The sequence below is a fragment of the Myxine glutinosa genome, chromosome 7 (genome assembly GCF_964187855.1).
Source record: "Myxine glutinosa chromosome 7, kmMyxGlut1.1, whole genome shotgun sequence".
Lineage (NCBI taxonomy): Eukaryota > Metazoa > Chordata > Myxini > Myxiniformes > Myxinidae > Myxine > Myxine glutinosa.
Window position 1 is genome coordinate 109,674,508 of NC_136267.1, and position 22,411 is coordinate 109,696,918.

Sequence of the window (22,411 nt, forward strand, 5' to 3'; positions counted from 1 at the left end):
CCTGCGAAGTGAAACGCACCGGACGTATCGAACAGGGAAACATCAAGGGAAATGCCGTGAAAGAAACAGAAAATACTACAATAAACGGGTGGAGATTTCAGACATTCAGAGGTGTTTTCGGAACGATACAAATTCAAATCCCGTAGTGTTTTTATCTTTAGGCCAGATAAAAAAAATGAGTTGGTGATCGTCCTTTTTTCTCAAAAGTTCGGGTAGGGAGGGAGGTTTTTATTTTTATTTTTTATTTTTTTTTCCTACTTTCCATTGAGTTTTGTTGACATGGAAAATATGAAATAAAGACTCCTTTCTCCTCAAAATGATTTAATTTCTTCATTCATCTCACAGATTTACAGACATTGCCCAAATCTCTATGAAACACAGTGTTTGTGTGATTTTGGATGATGTTGAATGTCCTAGCTGAGCTTGGTAGTGAAAGGGCAAGACACCTGTACATGTATATACACCATGACATCGGAAAAACAGATAAACACCATGCCCTTGGCACCTTGAAACTATCGAGCATGTTGAACAAGGTTTCTGCCACGCTTTGGTACTGGCTTTGCAGTACAAATGTTACATTGAGGGTGTTGCCCTGCCTTTTCAACCAAATTCTCCTCAGTACCACAGTGGATGCAGAGCATTTCATAGCCAGCAGAGTCGTACGCTAGTTCTATAGGGGAAGCACAGTTCAGATTGGTTCAGACAGTTTTTGTGTTTCCTTGTTTTTATATCGTTCCCTGGTATGGTGTGTACCCCAGTTTAGAATAGGTACACCGTATCCCTGCGCATCGTAAGAGGCGACCAAAGGTTGGCGTCAGGAAGGGCATCCGGCCATAAAAAACATTGCCTCAAACAGGGAACCATGATTGTCATGGGCCCCGCAAGGCTAACCCCTGCTCTAGCGGGGAAAAATGGCCTTAAAACGATCATTCATTCATTCATTCATTCATTCATTCAATCACGGCTATATTTGATCAGAAACTGTATCTTACTCACCACATGAGATATTATTCCTCTAATTTTGTTGGTGGAAATCACCTGATATGTTTTTCAAACTTTGGAGTTATGTTCAATTTTGATATTACTAAGAAGAGATATACATTATAGTCACAAGAGAATGTATTCTGAGGTGTTTTTAATTGATATTTTCATGAATCTATATCTTTTTCATTTGATGTAAATGTGTTTATCCAAAATGGTGAGCAAAAATATGATGGGGATTGTAACATCCAACTCGATATTGCACGCAAACCAGTCCTTCACCGTCTTGGAAGAGCCCTCACGGGCTATTGATGCGATCACAATAGGCATTTCAAGCCGATTCTATCACGAATCGATACAGATTTCAGCGGGAAAAATCTCACACAATAGCCGCCATGAATGGCTAACGTAAAATGGGTGAAGTTGCCTGAGGCACTTGCGACCGTCTGCGCAGCATGCACTGCGCAGCACGCACTGCGCATGCGGTGCAGAACGGCGCCAAATTTGACTGTGAAAAGCTCGTTTTTGAATGATTTTTTTCAAAATAAAAAATAAAAAAAGTTTCGGGTCGGGTGTGTTTCGTAGGGTCGGGCGGGGACGATCACCAACTCATTTTTTTTTTCTGGCCTTATGTTGAAAGAAAACCAGAAAGAGGGAGCATTGATTGATGAATGATGGGTCGTCGTCGAGGGAGGCCTCGCAAGGGGGTTACACTGGGTACTACCAACATGTATGTGAAATTTGGTGGAGATCGGACTATATATATCTATAAATCAAGATCGTCCATGTTTTTTTTCTGTTTTTCAAATGTACGTGTGTATATTCACACACACACACACACACACACACACACACACACACACACACACACACGACCCCCCTCTGATTGCTGAAATTGGTATTCCCAAACGATCTTTTGGCGCTAAAGACTAGTCGATCGCAAACCAAAAATATAACTTTTTAAAGTCCCCTACAGTTTCTATCACCATGTAGTTTGATCAGGTTGTTCCAAAAAGACATGAACAACTTTGGTTGTTAATATATGTAGTACCACAAATGATACAACGATACCCTTTGGTTCTTATGATACTAAAGCTCATAAAGTATTCTTTATTTTCCGGTCTGGTGGTTTAATATAAAAGAAAATGGCGAGTCCACAGCAGAAAGCTCAGTGCGTCGAATGGTTCATCGAGATGAGACCAGACAGGCAAGTTCACTGTAATTTCAGAGGTTTAAAGAGACTAGAAGTTATCAGAAATAGAAAAGTACCAGTCGACCAAGCAAAAGTGAAGCAGACATTGAACAAGTGCGTGAGGAATCATTTAATCCGACAGAGCATCCAGAGAACTGGGACTACCAACCACCACTGTACACAGGACTTTTCATAAAAGACTGAAGCTTTATCCCTATAAGGTGCAGATTCTGTAGGAACTCAAACCAGATGACGGATCCAAACACAAGGCGTTTGCCTTACAAATGCTCAGCCGCATAGAGGATGACGAAGATTACCTGAAAAAGGTCATGTTCACAGACGAAGCTTGCCTTCATGTATCGGGGAAGGTCAACTGGCACAATGTGAGGATCTGGAGCTCTGAAAAAACCCCACATGACCATTGAACACATATGCGACAGTCCAGTGTGGTGGTGTGGCCTTCTCCATGACCGCTTGGTGGGTCCATTTTTCTTTGCGGAGGAAACAGTGACCTCAACAATTTCCATGAACATGTTATGTTGGAAGGATTCACCTTCCCACAGATTGAAGACCTGCAACCCGATATAATTTTTCAACACGACGGCGCTCCCCCTCATTGGGCCTAAGTCGTTCGAGATGTCCTGAATGAAAGAAATACCAGGTCGCTGGATTGGCTGAGAGGGACGAACCGCCTGACCCCCACGATCACCAGACATAATCCCCCTGGATTTTTTTCCCGTGGGGTTTGTCAAAGATGTCTGCAACACCAAGGTGGCAAACCTGCAGGATCGTAGTTCTCGGATCACAGCTGCATGCGCACTTGTGGACGCAAACATGCTGAAACAAACATGGAAAGAACTCGTGTACCGCCTTGATGTCCTACGGGTGACAAATGTAGCTCACATTGAAGTGTATTGATGGTGTGCACAAAACTATATTGGGTTTCTGTATCATATAAACCAAAGGGTATCGTTGTATCATTTGTGGTTCTAAATTTATGAACAAACAAAGTTGTCCGGGTCATTTTGGAACACCCTGTAGTTCAAATCTCGACTCGGCTACAAACTGTTGTCCTGGTGCTTCTCAAGCAGGGTGATCACAGGGTTGCCAGACATGAGATAAAATTATTGTATTTTTGCAATTATTTCCACCATTGTAGGATGTAGATCAATAATTGCAAAACTGGCACATCCATAACGATAAGAGATGTTTGTCTGTCACCATTGGGATGAGAACATCGTAATGGCCTCTGCATCCAGTCGACTGTGGAGGTATAATTTTGCCTTTCGTTTCGTAATATGTGAATATGCTTTAGCTTTGGTTTAACGGGGTTTCCCGGCATGGGGTTTTGAAAGGTTTTACCGTTGAGGTTCAATTGAAAAATTGGTTCAGAATCCGAATGACTCAGAATCTGAACATCTCGGACGCCTTTTTTCCACGATAAATTAATAACACGACCTGATCCAAAGACCGTAACGCAACCAGTCGCCGCAAAAGACCAAGCAGCCGTGCACTTCTCGGTCGCTCAACTAACTTCATCTGTGCAAGCGGTTTTGATGACGCTGCCGCTATTCTGGCCGAATGACCTGCAACTGTGGTTTACGCAAGTCGAAGCCCAATTTCTTCATCAATGATCTCTCTGACTCTCTTGAAAATCCTCTCTATCTCTTTGCTAATGACCACTCTCTGCCGCTCCATTCCTCATCCCTTAGATCGGCAGTCTGCAGCCTCCTCACTCTCTGCAGACCTGGACAAAATCACAGACTGGTCAAACAAGTGGACACATGTCTTTCAATCCTGACAAATCTCACACTCTTACGATGTCTCTCCGAAAAGACCGACTGGACAACCCTCCCATCCACTTTCTGAATAATCCTCTCCAAGAAGTTCTATCACTCAAGTTTTTGGATCTCACTATCTGCCATGATCTTTCCTGGGAAAACCACATTTCCAAGCTGGTCTCCAAAGCCAGGCGCCGACTCGGCATCCTCCATCGTGCGAAATCCTTCCTCGGCACACCTGAGCTCCTCACCATATACAAGGCTTTCATCCGCAGCTCAATGGAATACTGCTCTCCCTTTTGGGCCGGTGCTCCTGCGTCACACTTAGCTCGGCTTCATGCTGTTGAAACCAAAGCTTTCAGAATCATTGGAATCTCCCGCGATGACGCTATCTCCGAGGGCCTTTCACTCACTCACTGCAGGCAGGTTGGTGGTCTTTCTGTCTTCTACCGACTCCTCTCCAGCCTTGCTCCCCCAGATACTCCTACAGGACGCACAAGGTCTGTCAGCAACCCTCTTCTGGTGAAACTGCCAAAATCAAGACTTTCTGCTCACCTTCACTCTTTCATTCCTCTTTTCTCCCACCTCTGGAACAAACTCCCACTCTTCAATCCCACTCCTCCCTCCAGGTCTTTCAAACAATTGTTCACCACCATCTCTCATCTTCCCCCAACCAAAAGGTTGATTTTTTTATACCCCTGTTAATGCACCCGAGATCCACCTTCTTCAAATTCCGTTTTCTTTTCTGAAAGTCCTTGTGGTGTCCATTTGTTTATCCCGTGTACCCCGCTCCAGCCCTCTCCCCCTTCCACAGATCTCCCGATGTCTCTGTTATCCACTGTGGTTGTGCTCCTCTCCCTTCCCCCTCTTGTCTTCCACTTCCTTTATTATATGTTATATGTGGTAGCTCTTACACGAGCCTCGACTTGGTATACAAAAAAACCCTGATTCCGAAAACATTACAAAAACCTATGATTGAATAATAAAGTACGTTAATCAGGTGAAAGTTCAAATATTTTTTACGAAATAACTTTTATTTACTTCATTTTTTAATTATTTATTCAATCACCCTTTTTGTTTGCAGGTTCAAAATGTCTCATTTAAGTTTACAATGAAGAATCTTCCTCGTTGAGGAGCATGTCATGACTCAATCAGTGATAGTGACACAAAGTACTTAATTTACTACAGGTCTCCATTTAATGGCCTCCAAGGTCACCAGATCTGTCCCCATTCGATTTATTTTTCCATGGTGGTACCATAAAGAAAACGTCTTTCAGGATAAGCCAATTAGTGATTTGAAGGATTTTGTGATTACGTCCAGCTATCACCAATATTGGGCGTCACTCAGGCTGTAATCAGCAACTGTGCTGCACGTATCCGCATGTGTGCTCCGAATGATGGAAGACATTTTGAAAATCTGTATTGATAAAAAATAAACTTGAAAGATCTCTCTTATGGTTTGCTTTGTATTTCACACTCGTATCAGAGTTCATTTCATTTTTTATTGAATTTTCAAATCACGTACAATTTTTTGGCCCACCCTGTATAATGGTATTTTGGGTAATTAAACCGGGAATTTTGCACTAATGCTTGACCTTCAACCGTGGGAGGGTCGGTCAAATTCTTCATTAGACAGGTCTCTCCGAAAAGACCGACTGGACAACCCTCCCATCTACTTTCCCAACAATCCTCTCAGAAATTCTGTCACTCAAGCTTTTGGGTCTCACTATCTGCCATGATCTTTCCTGGGAAAACCACATTTCCAAGCTGGCCTCCAAAGCCAGTCGCCGACTGGGCATCCTCGGTCGTGCGAAGTCCTTAAATTTGAGCTATAATAAATCACCTGTGGTCCTTTTCGCCTTATAATCTGTCCCCCTTATAATCTAGTCCTTTTCGATCTGTAAACCATACTTCACCCCATGTACACACAAATCATTTAATCACGAGCTGTGTGTGTGTATGCATATATATATATATAAATAAATAAATAACCGGAAGAAATAAAATGAGTTACAGACATAGTTTGAGGTCGATTTTTCTTCAGACAAGCTTTCGGCCAAATAGGCCTTCTTCTCGTTCTTCCTCAATGACAGTGACATCCAGAGGCACAAGAACAAGGAACACGTTTCCTCGCTGGCACAATGCTCTCCCTCTCCAGCACACTGCCAATTCTCCTCAGAAACGTTCCATACTTTCCTCAGAACACACGATGCAATTTTCCTCAGATCGCCTTTTTCACCTCTTCCCTCCATCGCACCCAACCCAATCAGAGCTCCTGGCTCCTCTCATTGCACTCTGGGCATTCTCCACCCTCCGAGGGGTTGGGCTCTGCTCTGCCCCCATCAGGAGACGAGACGATCATAACTCCGCCTCCTCTCTCCGAAGCCACACCAAGTCCTCCCCACCCAGGTGATTACAAGAGGTTTTACACATGCTTGTTTTAACTTAAAACCCCAGGTATTTATTACAATGCACCACCCACCATATGGTAATCTCTACCCCCCTTACTGCCCCACAAACGTAACACAATTATGCCATCTCAACCAATAAAATTTGCTGCTTACACTGTCAGTGTTGGGGAATATCAAGATTCAGACAAAATTGCAGCTTGGAGGAAATATCGATCGTGCTCAGAAATGCAAACCAAGAGTTCAATAGACCTTTGCCATGTCTTCTTTCTCAAGATTGCATGGGGTAAGGTAAACTTACTCAACTCAATTCTATGAATTTATACATTTTATGGTACTATCATACCTCTTATTGCGCTACCTCTTGGAATGCTGTTTCACATCACGCTCAAAAAAAGAAATTAATGAAAGATGCAAAGAATTTGATCAGAAGGCCTCCAAATACTGCAGAGTACATACCAAGGAAACACAACCACTGCTACATCCTTCTAATGAGCCAATGAGATTGAAGCACTCTTGACCAATCAGTAGTGAGCGTCTCCTCAGCCATAGCCTGGCCCATCCTCCAATAGCACCGAACCCTTGTCTCCACTGCCTTGTTGGAGGAGGAGCACGGTATGAGCCATTGGTAGCGGTGGTGGGAGGTTTGTATGCAGCCTGTGGCTGCTAGGCTGCATCATTTTTCTGGGGGTCTGGCTGTGCCGCTGATGTAACGCCCCCATCACCAGTAAGCTGGTACTCATTTTGCCGACCTCAGGATGGCAGGCTGCGTCAACCCACTTGGTGTTAATTCAACGGCTCGACAGGGGCTCGAACTCAGGACCCTAAGATCACAAACCAGCCACCTTATCTATTAAGCCAACACCAGGCTTGGTAGTCATGGTAAGCACAAAATTCGGGTGAAACACGAATCCTATCCAGGTTCCTCCTGATGACTCTCCATCTTTTCTCTTTGCTTATTCAGGTTCCCTCTGATAATTCCAATGCAGCATTTGGTCTTTCATTTGATTACCTTGTTACCCTCCTGAAGTGCAACCGGAATGCTTATAGCCATTAATTAGTATCACGATTCTATCATATGTAGAACGATCTTCCCGCGTCTGTTGTCACATGCTCTTCCCACCAGCCCCACACGGTCCATCCCATTTCTACCTCCAAACTTTTCAATAACCACCGATACCTCCCCCTTTCACTCTTCTCGTGCTGTGGTGCATCCATATGTGCTTGTGCACGTTTCCGCCTTTGCCCCACTTGTTGTATGGCAACCCTTTGCCCTCTGTAGTTCTGCTTCTTCCATGAGCTTAAATAGCTGTATTTAACAACAACAAAAAAAAAATACAAAGCAGTACTTTTTGAAAATCTTTTCATGCCATTTTACAATTGACGATGCTTAACAATAAATTTCCTTTGCAGTTTTCTCAAAATGCAACACAATAGATACAATGTTCCTTTATGGGTCTCAGGTACTTGGGGAGGGAAACAATTTGGCAAAACCAAATGTAGCATATAAAAACATTGAGAAAAGCGGGCCATTTAAATTTCTCAGTTGTGAAGCAAAAAATAAAAAAGACAACACCATAAGTTATTGTTCATAGGGTAATGTTCTACTTTCTCTTAATCAGCAAAAGGGACGTGACATCTATTAAAATTAAACATACAGAAACTGTAGGAGAATACACCTTGAAAATGCATATATACGTCCAAAGGAGAAAGAGAAAACAATTTAGAGAGTTTTCAAACAACAATTTTGCAGAAAATAAAGAATCCAATCTTAAACCCTCATTTTCAGTTATCCCATCTCGTTTTCTTACGGCGGGGCGGATCTACAGGCACAGCAAAACCATCTTTGTTTTTAATTTTTTCATTTGGCTTTTCTTTGGGTTTTTCGACAACATTTGACGGCGGGTTGATTGTTGGCGGAGGGTTGGTTATTGGTGGTGGGCTTATTATTGGCGGCGGGCTGGCTATTGACGGTACCGTCTGAAGAACCCCTGCACTCTGGAAGCCACTTCGAGGTCCAGGACAACCGGAGGGTATGATATGCAGGCTCCCAGCACTCTTCCAGCCAAAGTTTCCCTTGTTTGCACTATCAGATGTTGCACTTGCTGCCACAAACTGTGACCGGTATTGTGCCTGCCCAAGAGACAGTTGCGAAAGGAAAACAAACGTACAATGCATCAGCTTAATAGTATACAGAAATAAGGAGAAGCAATTTGCCATTGGTCACAACCCATTACTGCTTAGTTCAAGCCATCAAAAGTATAATCACTGATAACAACTCCTATAGTTGGCCTACCAAAGAACACAAAGAGCAAGTATACTCTGTTACCCATACAACTCTAATTTAAAAATGTAAATGCGGTAACAGTAAATGTATAACACGAATGACTGCACTGTGGTCACAACCTGCAACACAAAATATATATTTTTTGCCTCCTCTATCCACTTAACTCCCTCATCCTTGCTGTTGAAGGTATTAATTATAAAATTCATTTCCATGGGTCTTCATGGTTTGGTTCAATATCAATTATTCAGTTCAATATCAAGTTCAATTGTACTGCTGGACAGCTGGGTCTAGTTTCAAACTCCACCCCCCCCCCCCCCCCAAGATATTATGTAACACTTGAAGACAACACCCCCACCTTTCCAATCAACACTCAACACAAACAAAGCCAATGGAGAGAGTGTGTGTGTGTGTGTGTGTGTGTGTGTGTGTCTGTGTGTGTGTGTGTGTGTGTGTGTGTGTGTGTGTGTGTGTGTGTGTGTGTGTGTGTGTGTGTGTGTGTGTGTGTCTGTGTCTGTGTCTGTGTCTGTCATTGGTTGTTATCTCCACATACGGGTTTCAGAAGGTGGAACGAGCCCTCCCAGGTCTCAAATTATCCACCTTCATGTGTGTGTGTATGTGCATGCATGCATATGTATGTATGTATGTGCACGCATGCATATGCATGTATTTGTGTATGTATGTACAGTCGTGGCCAAAAATATTGGCACCCTTGCACCTTTTTCAAATAATGCACCATTTTTTCCAGAAAATTGTTGAAATCAAAAAATGTTTTGGTATACACATATGTATTTTTTGGTTTGCAGTGGAACAAAACAAAAAAAGCTGAAAAAATTACTAAATCCTAGCTTATTCCACACAGAAATCCTAAAATGGCCTGGACAATATGATTGGCACTTTTTAGAAGTTGTTAGAAATAACTAGATTTCCAGCAGGTGGATTCTCCTTTACTTTGGAATTGAACTCACCTGTGGTGAATTGCAGGTGCCTGCAATATAAAAATCACTCATTCAACCAGTTTGAATAGAAAAAAGGAGTCATTCTGCTGTTTTGTGTCACTGTGTGTACCATAATGAGCATGGAAAAAAGAAAGAAAACCAGAGAATTGTCTGAAGAGGTCAGAAACAAGATGGTAGCCAATCATGGACAATCTCAAGGGCACAAGTCCATCTCCAGAGGCCTTGATGTTCCTGTGTCCACCGTACGCAATGTTATCAGGAAATTTAAGGTCCATGGTACTGTAGCCATGGCCGCAAGAGAAAACTTGATTGAAGATTGCAGCGAAGGATTGTTCGAATGGTGGAGAAAGCACCTCAATCAACTGCCAAACAGATTCAAGCTGAGCTTCAAACACAAGGTACGACAGTTTCAACTTGCACCATCCGTCACCAACTCAATGAAAGGGTGAAAGATTACCAACCCAGAAAGACCCCACTTCTCAGAGAGAGACATGAGAAAGCCCGACTGGAGTTTGCCAAAACACACCTGAACAAGCCGAACTCCTTTTGGGAGAATGTCCTGTGGACAGATGAGACCAGATTTGAGCTTTTTGGTAAAGCACATCATCTCTATGTTTACAGAAAACAAAATGAAGCCTTCAAAGAAAAGAACATCTTCCCTACAGTCAAACATGGAGGAGGTTCAGTGATGTTTTGTGGTTGCTGTGCTGTCTCTGGCACTGGGTGCCTTGAATGTGTGAATGACATCATGAAATCAGGAGATTACCAAGGCATTTTGGAGCGCAATGTTCAACTCAGTGTGAGAAAGCTGGGTCTCTGTCAAAGGTCATGGGTCTTGCAGCAGGACAATGACCCCAAACACACTTCAAAAGCACTCAGGAATGGTTCAAGACAAAATTCTGGACTGTTCTGAAGTGGCTGGCAATAAGTCCAGATCTAAATCCCATTGAACACCTTTGGGGAGATCTGAAAACAGCAGTTGGGAGAAGGCACCCTTCAAATCTGGGAGAACTGGAGCAGTCGGCACAAGAAGAGTGGGCCAAACTGCCAGTAGAGAGGTGTCGGAAGCTCATTCATGGCTATAGGAAGCGCTTGACTGCAGTTATTTTGTCCAAAGGCTGTGCTACCAAATATTATGTCTAGGGTGTGAGTAATTTTGTCAATACCATTTCTTTTTATTTTACTGATTTTAAAGGATATATTAAGTTCTGAATCAAAAACAAAGGTTCTGTTATATTAACAGTGAAATAAAGAATTGTGGAGACCAAAGACCTATGTGAATTTCAACTTATTTTTTAGTGTTATTTGAAAAAGGTGCAAGGGTGCCAATATTTTTGGCCACGACTGTGTGTGTGTGTGTGTGTGTGTGTGTGTGTGTGTGTGTGTGTGTGTGTGTGTGTGTGTGTGTGTGTGTGTGTGTGTATTTCTGACTATGGCACAGGAGATAGCACACTTATCTTAGAGCTGTCTCGTCTGGGTTTGACTCCCAGTTGGATTAGTGCTTCACAGGCATGGAATTGTATCACAAAGTGCACCATTCCTTGGATGGACATTAAGCAGGATGTTCTGTCTCCTAGCATCAGCTGATGGATATTGATGATCCCATGGTGTTAATCACAAAGAATAGGCGAGTAATCACGAATCAGTGACACGCTGCACAAATTACAAATTCCTGCCCAATCCCACTTCAGTCGCATCTCAGGCTTGCTAGTCGGTGCATGAAGGACTTAGGCCAAAAAGGTTAAATGCGTGTTCACAATCTAGTGGGACCTAACCTAGATCCTGATAAGATTGGGAGTAGGGAATGGTGCGGGAGGGCGGTGGGGAAGATGCAAGGCTTGTGCTGCAAATGACCCACACCCATATAATTCGTACCTGCAGATGTCAAACAGGTTATTGTAACTTTAAAAATAAATGCTTGAATTTATTAAATTAATAAGAATCAGCTGTTCAGGTTTTAGCAAGTTACCTTACTTATTGTATTATTAAATCTGTCCACCACCAAAACAAGCTTACTATTAAGGGAGCATAAGCATTAATATTGAAATATTAAACTACAGAATGATGGTTTACAATGGGAAATGCTATCTTGTACCATGTATGTCCCTGTATTTCCCATTTTTGATAGTGGAGAGAACAAAATTACCTGGAAGGCTTCACGCATTGAGCTTATACGCTCCCCCATGGCACCCAATGATGGATGAGAAGCCTCAAATCCACTCTGCAAATTGCAGCTATTTGCTGCACCAGAAGCAGAGGCCTGCAGAAATAAGAGACAGCATAAGGTGGAAAAGTTGTTAGGAGATGGACATTGGCCATTACATGCATTTGTATTATTAGTCCCCTACCGGTGTACACCGGAGGGGACTATAGGTTTGCACTCCGTCCCTCCGTCTGTCCGTCAGTTAGTCAGTCAGTCAGTCAGTCCGTCCGTCATGCAAAGAACAGCTTTCCGGACTTTTTTTTCTAAACTCTTAATGCTAATGATTTCAAACTTGGCACATGGTTTCCTCATAAGTTACAGATCAAGTTCGAACTTCACGACGTTTCGATCATTTTTGACAAAGTTATGGCACTTTGAACTTTGGGAATTTCCCCAACAGTTTTCCGGACTATAATTTGGAGTGCGGTAAGTCATAATACTGTCTTCTATGACAGTGCTACCCAATGCCGGTAGGGGACAGGTATTGCAGTGCAATACTCAGAATGCTTGTTATTAAAAGCACCAAGTATTATTATTAAAAGGGGGATGGGAGGCAATGGGGGGCTTGAACCTTTTGTCAAAGAAAGAGCATTCATAGAATTGTTTATTACTGAAAGGTACAACTGTCATTGGCCACAATCACAAACAAAAGTGGGTGTATCACACTAAAATCTAGCAATTCTCTGTATTTATTTATTTACACGTGGAATAGTGCAAGTGGTTTACCCTCTGACCCCTGCCGGATGGAATGACACAATACTTCACTCCTGGAGAGAGCGGGTGTTACCAGTAGTACATAATTAACACACAATATGAGTAGGCAGGATAGCCGAGAAGTATGCACCGGCTAGCATGGGTTTGAATCCGGACCCAGCCATAAACTATCATCCTGGTGTGTCGCAGGCAGGACGATGCATCAATGTGTGCTCTGTCCCTTGTACGGCTGTTAAACAGGGCCTCACGTGTGCCGAACCTGGAACCGAACCCCCTCTACTCCAAGCATGTATACATGACAACGAGAGTTATACAGTGTAACCAAGTGATAAACTTGCACTTACAGGAGACTCCAGACCAAGACCAGGACGCTCACGATACCCAAGTCCACCCCCACCAATGTTGGGCTTTCTGCCTCCCCCACCCTTGAATCTGGTTTTCCTAAACTTTGGATTCTGTGGATCAGAAAAAGTGGACATCATAGTAAAACAACATCAACTTGTTTGAAAAACAAGCCATTCTGCATCTTCAATCTTAAATCACATTGCCACAGCAGTATATAAGCTTCAACACCACAAATCCATCACATGTCAAAGTTCAATTGCATATAAAAAAAAGAAAATAAATGGCCTTATATCAACTCCAATCCAGTGAAACAATCTATTGATGCATTCTTTCAGCTAGGTGCACTACACCAAGACTACTACTTCCACACACAACATAAAACCAGGGACGGTCTTAGTGATTCTGGGGTCTGGAGCAAAAGTCAAGGATGGGGGCCCCCCACACCTCCTTTATTCCCATCCAACCCACTCTGAACAAGAATAAAGCACCTGATTTTCACAATGCATGTCCCTTCAATAATGCACCGGAGTTTGTGATTTGACTTTATTCCCTACAATATTCACCAAAACAATACAGAAAACTTGGAGATATTCTAAAAAAAAAAGAAAAGAATATTAATATTATAATAGGAATGTAATGGCTTCAGATTCATTTGGCATCTCAGTGTGGGTATATTGTGTTGGGCTCGAAAAACAACATACTCCAGCTATAACTAGGAAAAATGAGGTTAATATGGTAGAACTGTTTTCACCTGTACTGTTAGCGCTAACATGACCGCTGCTGCTGCCGGCGCTACTGCTTCGTTCTCAGTTTTACTTTTGAAGAAGTTAGTAAGTTTATATAAAATTTCATGCAATTTCTTCTCTGCTTCTATTTTTTTTCCGTTTTTCTGCCCCACTTTGATCATTTTGTTTAGTTGTTTCAGGCTAACTTTGCCTTCAGTAGCAGTGGCGATGCACCAGTCATTGCCAGTTGCAAGTATGAAACATGTCGCCATGATAAGTCGATGCCTAAAAGAAGAAGAACTTTGCCTTGGTAGGCCATAAAATAACATCAGCTCGATTGATGATTTGTGTGTCATTTTTGAGAAAAAAAATTACGACCGACAAATAGAGATCGCTAAATCGATTACGTGTGGATGTGTCAGCATCATTAAAAACCAGAACGGCACTCTTCGACGTCACGACTTGTATCAACTTATGTCGCGATGTCGAATAGTATGCCTCCTCCCACATTATTACATCTTCATCTTCAGGTTTGATCTAAATCCCTTCAGCTGTTCTCATGTATCACATTTTACCTGACATGACCTCTGACCTTTAACGCAGAAATCTAATCAGTTCATCTTTGCATCATAATAAATACTTGTACCAACTTTAGACAAAATCCCATCACTAGTGCACAAGTTATCGCAGTAACAGACTGCAGAAACCAAAATTGAAATACAGTCGATGAAAACACCATCACATTTTTCATTCTATACACTGGGTGATGTAATGAATGGATTCTTCAGTCGGTCATATAGTATGTCACCCCCACTGGCCGTCGGGGGCCTCCCAGCGTGGGGCTCTGGGAAACCAGCCCCCTGCGTAAATCACCTGCATAGCCAAATCCATCAGCTCTCGGGGGACATGCTGGTTCGCTCCTTCCAAATTTCGCACCAAATCTCCAGCAAAATTGACATCCTTGCTGGTCATAAGCGTGTGTGCAACGCCCTTCTCACCTGGGTGACAGCAAGGACATCTCGATCATTCAATAGCTATATTAGAAAACAAAAAGGTTCATCAAAGCAACAGTTGTTTTATACACTGGGTGATGGTACACCAACAACACAAATGGAAATGAAAAGTTTAAAACATCTGCTAACATGATAATTCACTCTTTGAATCGACACTAAGCTTACAATGAATAAATATGAATCACATATGTTAAGATTTTTTTTTTTAATTGTAAGAAAAACAGTTTATTCAATGTTTTTTTTAATTGTAAATTTTTTATGGAATGTACCTCAGTAGTATACAGGTAAAACCCCTATCCCTGCAACATTGGTATGTACAAGCAGGGCTGGCCCGAGATCAAATGACGCCCCAGGAAAGCGGTATCTTCGGTGCCCCCTCTCCGTTTGTTCAACTTTTGAATACCTTATCAGGGGTATTGAGGGCAATCAGTGTTGAGGGGTAGCAAGGGTAGGCAGTGGTGAGGTGGTAGCAAGGGTAGGCAGTGGTGAGGCGGTAACAAATGCAGGAAGTGGTGAGGGTGCAGTAATAGAGATAGGTAGTAATGAGGCCATGGAGACGTTTTTGTTGGCAATTAAACTATTAAATATGTAGCTTCTTCATTCAGCAGGAAGGATCATCGACATTGTGTGTAGTCTTGGAGGAGCGGGAGTTAAATGACATTAAATGAAAATGAAGGAAGGTTAAATGACATCGTATCGGGTCACGGTAGGAATACGTTGGTTGTGGTACACTTCAGAGCAAATTATTTAGGGAAAGTTTATTCCGAGGATATGAAATATAGGTGCAGTATATTGGGTAAGCAGCTGAGAGCAGAGTTGTGAGATAATATTTCTTGGTATTCGCCCAAGATTAGGAAATTGAATATAATTTATGAGCATACATGAATATCTATACCTATAAAAGGCAAAAATCTCTCTCTCTGTTTGTATGTGTGATATGCACTGCCACAACTTTACAAACACCAGACTCAGGGTACCTTTGTATGAGGAGGGGAAGGTGGGGGGGGGGGGGGGGCATATGCTATGTAGCCACGGCCTCACACGGGGATGTGTGGGGCTAGAGGAGGGCGTAGATTATCTACGTAAATGTGTACTATGTAGCCCCGCCTGGTGGTGGTGGCAGAGGGTTTTTCAATTTTCTTTTTACCTGGGCAACACAGGTTAAATATTCTTCACAAGGGTAAATTTGTCCTCCTCTATCTTGATGGATACGGAAAGGTGGAGGGGGAGGAACTATTTGATGTTTACCTGGTCAATTAAGATAATTAACTTCATCCTCCCGTACCTGCCCTTCCTGTCCGGCCAATGCGGTGTGTATGTGTATCAATGTCCCGAGCCACATCGTAATTCACGACAGTACGGATTGATGAGATGTCCAGGCCTCGAGCTGCACACGCACACACGTGCACAGGAAATCATCGCCGCACACAAATACGGAAAACACCACAATTACATGATAAACAGCTTTGTATTTATGTGGTCCAAATATAAAATGCACAATAAAGTGGTTTTTCACAGAAAACAACTGCAAACATGCAAATTACGATCATGTGAAATGGCAAATATGATCTCAGAAGGGCTATAACCTGGATAAGAAACAATTAAAGTGCATGCAAAAAATTTGGAATAAAGGCAATGATTAACCCTTTGAGTACGGGATTTTTTTTTTGATAAAAATACCCCCGGTACCGGATTAATTTGGCATTTTGGTACGGGAATGCAATTACGTACTGATGATCTATTTATATGTATAGTCAAAGAAGAAGAAAGAACTACGTTTGGAGGCCATTTTCCCCCGCAGAGCAGGGGTTGGCCTTATTTGGGCACCGTGGTCCCCTTTTTGAAGCAATGTTTTATGGCCGGATGCCCTTCCTGCCGCCAACCCTGTAAGTCGCCTCTTGTGACAAACATGGGACTACCAGTGAACTGGTACTCAATCTGCCGACCTCGGAAGGATGACAGGCTGAGTCAACCCACCTGGCGTTAATTCAGTGATCGACCGGGATTCAAACCCAGGATCCTCGGATCCCAAGCCGGCACCCTAGCCGCTAAGCCAACACCAGGCTTTCAATTTATAGGTATAGTCGATGACGTGTATTAACGTCATCCATACACAAAACTTTTTCGCGGGTTGCGGCACTGGACGTCATCCGTACTCAAAGGGTTAAAACCCAAAAAATACTTGAAGCATAAATTCACATGATATGGAGATCAGCCCATTCTTCGTTTATAGCCAGTCTAATGGTCATGCAGGGAACATTTAATGCCATTGTGACTACTTAAAGCAATTTTTCAATGATACACAAAATGGTTACATGGACTAGTTTAATTAATTGATGTGACCTCAAACAGATCACCCACCAGCAACGTCGGTTGCCACAAGCACAGGTATTATCTGCTTCTTGAAGTCTGAGATGACCTTGTTTCGTTCACTCTGGTCCATATCTCCATGCAGCAAGCCCACCATATATCCTTCCTGCTGCAAACTCTTGGCCAGATCCTCACAATTGGTTTTTCGTGTCACAAAGATGAGCACACTACCAGAGGACATGAACTCGACAAGACGTCGCAAGATCCATGCCCACTTGGTGGATGGTCCCGTAAGTATCTCCACAATCTGTGTCACATCCTCGTTGGCCTGCACAGGCCATACATGAATAACCAAAGTTAATGCACTAACAATAGTAGAGCAACACAGGTTCATGCCCTAAAATTCTCCCAACTATGGGGAAGTGTCACTGTATCCCAAGACAATGGTTAACTTGTCTTCACAGCTGAAAGTTTATATCACAAATAACCCACTGACAAACAAACAGACAAACCCACCCATAAATAAAAACAAACAAAACACTCAAAAACAAACAAAGCCCACAAACAAACCAACCAACCTACAAACAAAAATAAACAGACAAACATATTCAAAAACATAAACAAACAAACAGAGAACCCTACCCATAAACAAAATAAAGCCCACAAACAAACAAACCCACATACAAACAAAAATAAACAAACAAACCCATCCACAAACAAAACAAAGCCCACAAACAAAAACAAACAACCACTTCTTGAATTGTATGTAATAAGACGAATGCACTGGTGCCGGCAAGTAGTAATCCACCTGAATTTTATAAACAATCGAAAAACAATGTGGTAATTGTCCAATTCCTTAGGGTTCAAGCTGTCATTCGTCAAATACAAATAAAAGGTAACCCCACCTGCAATCTTTTCTCTCTCCCCATTAACCCGACCCAACTAAACGCCTTATTTGCGGGTTTCCTCCCCCCTCCTCTCTCCTCCAAAAAGCTCATTCAAAAGAAGGCGTTTAATTAAGTCTACTCCTTAAAAATCAACAATGCACACTGTACTGGAAGCAACAAAATAAATCTGTGTTTGTGTTTCTTTTCTTTTCTTGCCACTTGCAGATAACTATCTAATAAGCCGAGCTGACATTCGTGTTAATTTTGAAATGGAGATCTGGTAAATATGGATTTTCTTAAAGTGTGAGGGCCAACATCTCCATATACGAGGGAGTTTATTTGTTTGTTACCTCCACCACCAAAGGTGGATAGAGGTTATGTTTTCACCCCTGTCTGTTTGTCTGTCTGTTTGTGAACAAAATATCTCAAAAAGTTGTGGACGGATTCGGACAAAATTTGACAGAGATGTAGCATATGTCACAAGGACGAAATGATTGCATTTTGGTGAAGATCCGGATTCGGATCCGGCTACTAGAATTTTTTAAAGTGATTCTTCACCATTGGGAGATAGGGCCAAAAACGATACATAGCAGGATATCTCAAAAAGTTGTGGACAGATTTGAACGAAACTTGGTGGACCGGTTGGGTGTCTGACAAGGACAAATAGAGTCGCTTTTGGTGAAGATCTGAATATGGATTCGGATATGAGAATTCTTTAATTTTTTAAGTGATTCTTCACCATGAACATTGGGAGATCGGCCAAAAACGATACATAGCAGGATATCTCAAAAAGTTATGGATGGATTTGGACGAAACTTGTTGGACAGGTTGTGTGTGTGACAAGGAAGAATCGATTCGATTTTGGTGAAGATCTGAATATGGATTCGGATATGAGAATTATTTAATTTTTAAAGTGATTCTTCACTAATGAGTGATATGGCCAACCAGGCGGAGGTATGCTCTCTACTGAGTGCTGTTCTAGTTCCTAATAAGTTCTAAACCACTGGGCCAATTTCACTGAAATCTGCTGAACTACGTTATGTTCACATGTGGAAGGTCAATGTCAAAATAAAAACTTGAAATTATTATTCAAATTGACGCACAAATAACAAATAATGGTGCTTTGGGAGATTGAGCATCGTATGTCAGGAGCCCCCCTCGATGGAGGGAGGGGTAGAGCTTGGCTTGCATCTGTGAATCTTTAACCAATTGTACATAAATATTGTATATGCAGAATGGAAATTCATATTACGAAGTGCCCACAGTCTGCAGGACTATACCGAGTTAAACAAGTGGTCACACGATGCTGGACGGCATTAAACAAGGATATGAGGCCATTTGGTACATCTTCGCAGTGTTGCACTCCCAATTTAATTATTGCTACAGCTGTAAACATGTTCTTGATGGTTTACTAAAGTCTAAATAATACGATCTTGATCAGGTGACCCAACTTATTTTCTTCTAAAAGGAACAGAAGAATCAAGACCAAAAATATTGGATACCTTGATCCATACAGAAACAAAAGGCGAGCACCAGGAAGGGGCTGACAAAGATGGCCAAGGAAGTACAAGTGTATTCATCTCGAGTACAGTGAAAATGGACAGCAGACGTTATGGAAGATGGTGTTCCCAGAACATAGGAACAATACAATGAACAAAGGTACTGTATTTCAAAATCAGTTTATGTTTTGAGATCGATGTTTTACAAATCTCCGTGGTTGTTTGGCCATATTCAGATTTTTAAAGCAGCATTTTCACCTGCTATCGTTTAAACATATATATCACATTTCAATTCCATTGTATTGTTACTCAGGAAAAATAAATTTGGACAAATCCTCAGACAAAGTTTTCCAAATTTCTCAAAGAGCTTAAATCCAGTTTAACACTGCCTGTTCAGCTGGATATTGAATGTCTGGAATGCCAGTCCAGTGTCCTCACCACTGGGCCTTGTAACAATTCAAAGTGTCCGTATCCTGACATGTTGACATTTCTGATAATACCCAGAGTTTAAGAAGTACGTGCTTTTGTGGCCACTGGAGCCAGGTGGTGTGAGAATTACTTCACCAATGTCTCCTTGCACCACACGGATGGGATCGATGAGAATGTCTCGGGCAAGTTTCTCAATCCTACTCCTGAATGTAGCACTGTACAGCAGAGCTGTAATAAAACACCGCGTCGCATCACGATACCATCGTCACTTGTTTAGTGCAATGATAATGTTGCATATTCATTTTTTGCAAGCTCATCAAAAACAAAATGCATTTACTGTGAGATTATAAAAGAAGAACATTTTACACAATACTTGATGAATAAAAAATAAATACAGGAGAAAATAGACATCAGACAGTGTACGTTGCACTTACTTTGCCGATCGGGTCGAATGTGACCAGCGATAGAGCGTACCTGGTATTCTAGAAAAAAAAAGAAAAAAAGAAAACAAAGCTAGTTAATAACACCAGCTGGTCAATAACACCTTGTTTACCAAAGTCCAGCGCTAAAATGATATATTTAATAGCTCACCAAATCCCATGTCAAACATGCGGTCGGCTTCATCAAAAACCAAGGTAGTAACCCTTTGAAGCGTTGTTGACTTCCTTTTAACGTGGTCAATGAGACGGCCCTAGAAGGTACAACGTTACAACAAAGTTCATAATTTGCTCCTTTGAATAAAGTTAGGTACAAGACGTTTGCAATTGATCTCCAAAAACAAAAAGCCTCGATTAACAAACAACACCATGAGAGAACCAGTGAGTGTGTGACAATCTTTTGTGACAGAATAAATCAGGACTCAGGATACAGTCCCAAATTCATAAGCAGCCATGGTACCTAAAATCTTTAGAATTATATTTCATTTTAATAGCCATCTTCTTATTTAAAATCCCTTTTGTACTGTATTTACCACAGCAGGTACAATGGATAAACATCATACCTTATGCACAAAATAAGAACAAAACTTTGTTTGCATTTTTTTAACTTCATAAAAACATCCCAAACAATCTCAGCTGCTATCATCACACTGCACGCTGGGTTCCCACACTTTTGTGTTTTTGATAATGTTCAATAACTTTTCCAGAACTTCAAATCTGATTTCAAAGACCTACCATGTGAAAGACACAATGAGTGATGTAATTACAGAGAATTTGATTCTTAAATTCACATTTGTAACACTCTGAACTTGTATAAGCATAAATAAATAAATAAACAATCACGTTACTCGTCATAAAAATAAAACATCAATATATTTTATCTGCTACTTCAAAATAAAAAATGATGATGCTTTCGCACCTCTTTGCCATGTGGTGATTATAACAAATACATTTGGTGAATTTCTGCATAACCATTTAGGACATAGCATGACGGACGTGCGAACACAGACAGACAGACAGACAGACAGATCCGATTACAATATTTCCCCCCTCCCCCTATTTGTATACCGTGCACATGAAGCAAAAAAGTGCGTGAAGCAACTGGTTCATATCTGTCCATCTTATCAGTTTATGATCGAGGAACAATTTATTTAAATTGAATGTTATATTTTGAACATGAATCAAAAAAAATTACAAAAGATCATTCAACACAGAATATAAGACTTCATTAAGTGATAAATGCCCATTGAGGAAGCAGGTGTCAGAAGAGGAAGAGGTACTTGAGATCAAATCATAAATCTGAAGTGGATCATGGAAAAAGCAAGAGAATATCAAAGGAAAGTGTTTCGTAGATTATATAGCAAAGCCTTCGATGGTTTTGATTATGAAATTATGTGCATTATACTTCGAGAAATGGGGAGGTCAGAGCACATGATATGTCTGATAAGAAGCCTGTAACTAAACAGGAAGCTTCAGTAAGATCAGAGGATCATAAGAGTGGTTTGGAATTGGAAAAGGTGTTAAACAGGGGGTTAATTCTCTCCCCTTACTTGTTCAATCTGTATAGTTAGTACATCATGAGGAAATCAAACTTGGATGACATGAGGCTTGAGTCAGGCTTGGAGGAAGCGATCACAAAAAAAAAATCCGCAATGTAAGCTATGCTGACGATATCACTCTGTTGGCATAAAGTAAAGTGGAATTGATGAAATTGCTACAGACACGGGGAAGAAGGGAAGTGAAAAAGCTGGTTTTTATTGAAACCGAAAAAGACAAATCTTAACGGAGAATATCGACGTGTTCAGAATGGGAGACGATCACGTGGAAATAGTGTAAAGTTTCATCTTCCTGGGTTCTAATATTGAAGTGAGTGGAGAATGTGGAGGAAAAATTAATAGTCGACAGTTAGCATTGGTTGGGGGGTGGGGGGTCAGCAATGTCAGAATTTACAAAGACCTGGAAAGACAAAGATGTAACATAACAAACCAAGAGGAGACTGGTGAATGCTCGGGTATTTTCATTTGCAATGTGTGGATGTGTCATGGAGAGTGAAAAAGAAGAAAAAAAGGAAGAAGATTGACAGTTTTGAAATCTGGAGTTCGAGACGAATGTTTAAAATTCCATGGATTGCAAGAAGAACAAACAAATCAGTGCTTGAAGAAATGAGACCACCATGCACACGAGAAGTGCTGATGATAAAACAGAAACTGTCATACTTTGGACACATCATATGTGCAGAAAACG

General features: G+C 41.5%; 1 protein-coding gene across 4 annotated transcripts in view; it reads right to left on the bottom strand.

The window, feature by feature from the left end:
* Positions 1–7,708: 7,708 nt before the first annotated feature.
* DDX42 (DEAD-box helicase 42) overlaps positions 7,709–22,411 on the bottom strand; it is a 126,425-nt gene continuing 111,722 nt past the window's right edge. For all 4 annotated transcript variants that reach the window (XM_078782113.1, XM_068123080.2, XM_068123083.2 and 1 more), the window contains 9 exons: positions 20,322–20,421; positions 20,165–20,212; positions 19,861–19,958; positions 16,967–17,243; positions 15,891–15,992; positions 14,466–14,590; positions 12,867–12,977; positions 11,752–11,865; positions 7,709–8,495 (listed from right to left, as the gene is read on the bottom strand). In XM_078782113.1, coding sequence (XP_078638239.1) covers positions 8,148–8,495; positions 11,752–11,865; positions 12,867–12,977; positions 14,466–14,590; positions 15,891–15,992; positions 16,967–17,243; positions 19,861–19,958; positions 20,165–20,212; positions 20,322–20,421 — 1,323 coding nt within the window. In that variant the 3' untranslated portion in view covers positions 7,709–8,147. The remainder of the gene's footprint in view (positions 8,496–11,751; positions 11,866–12,866; positions 12,978–14,465; positions 14,591–15,890; positions 15,993–16,966; positions 17,244–19,860; positions 19,959–20,164; positions 20,213–20,321; positions 20,422–22,411) is intronic.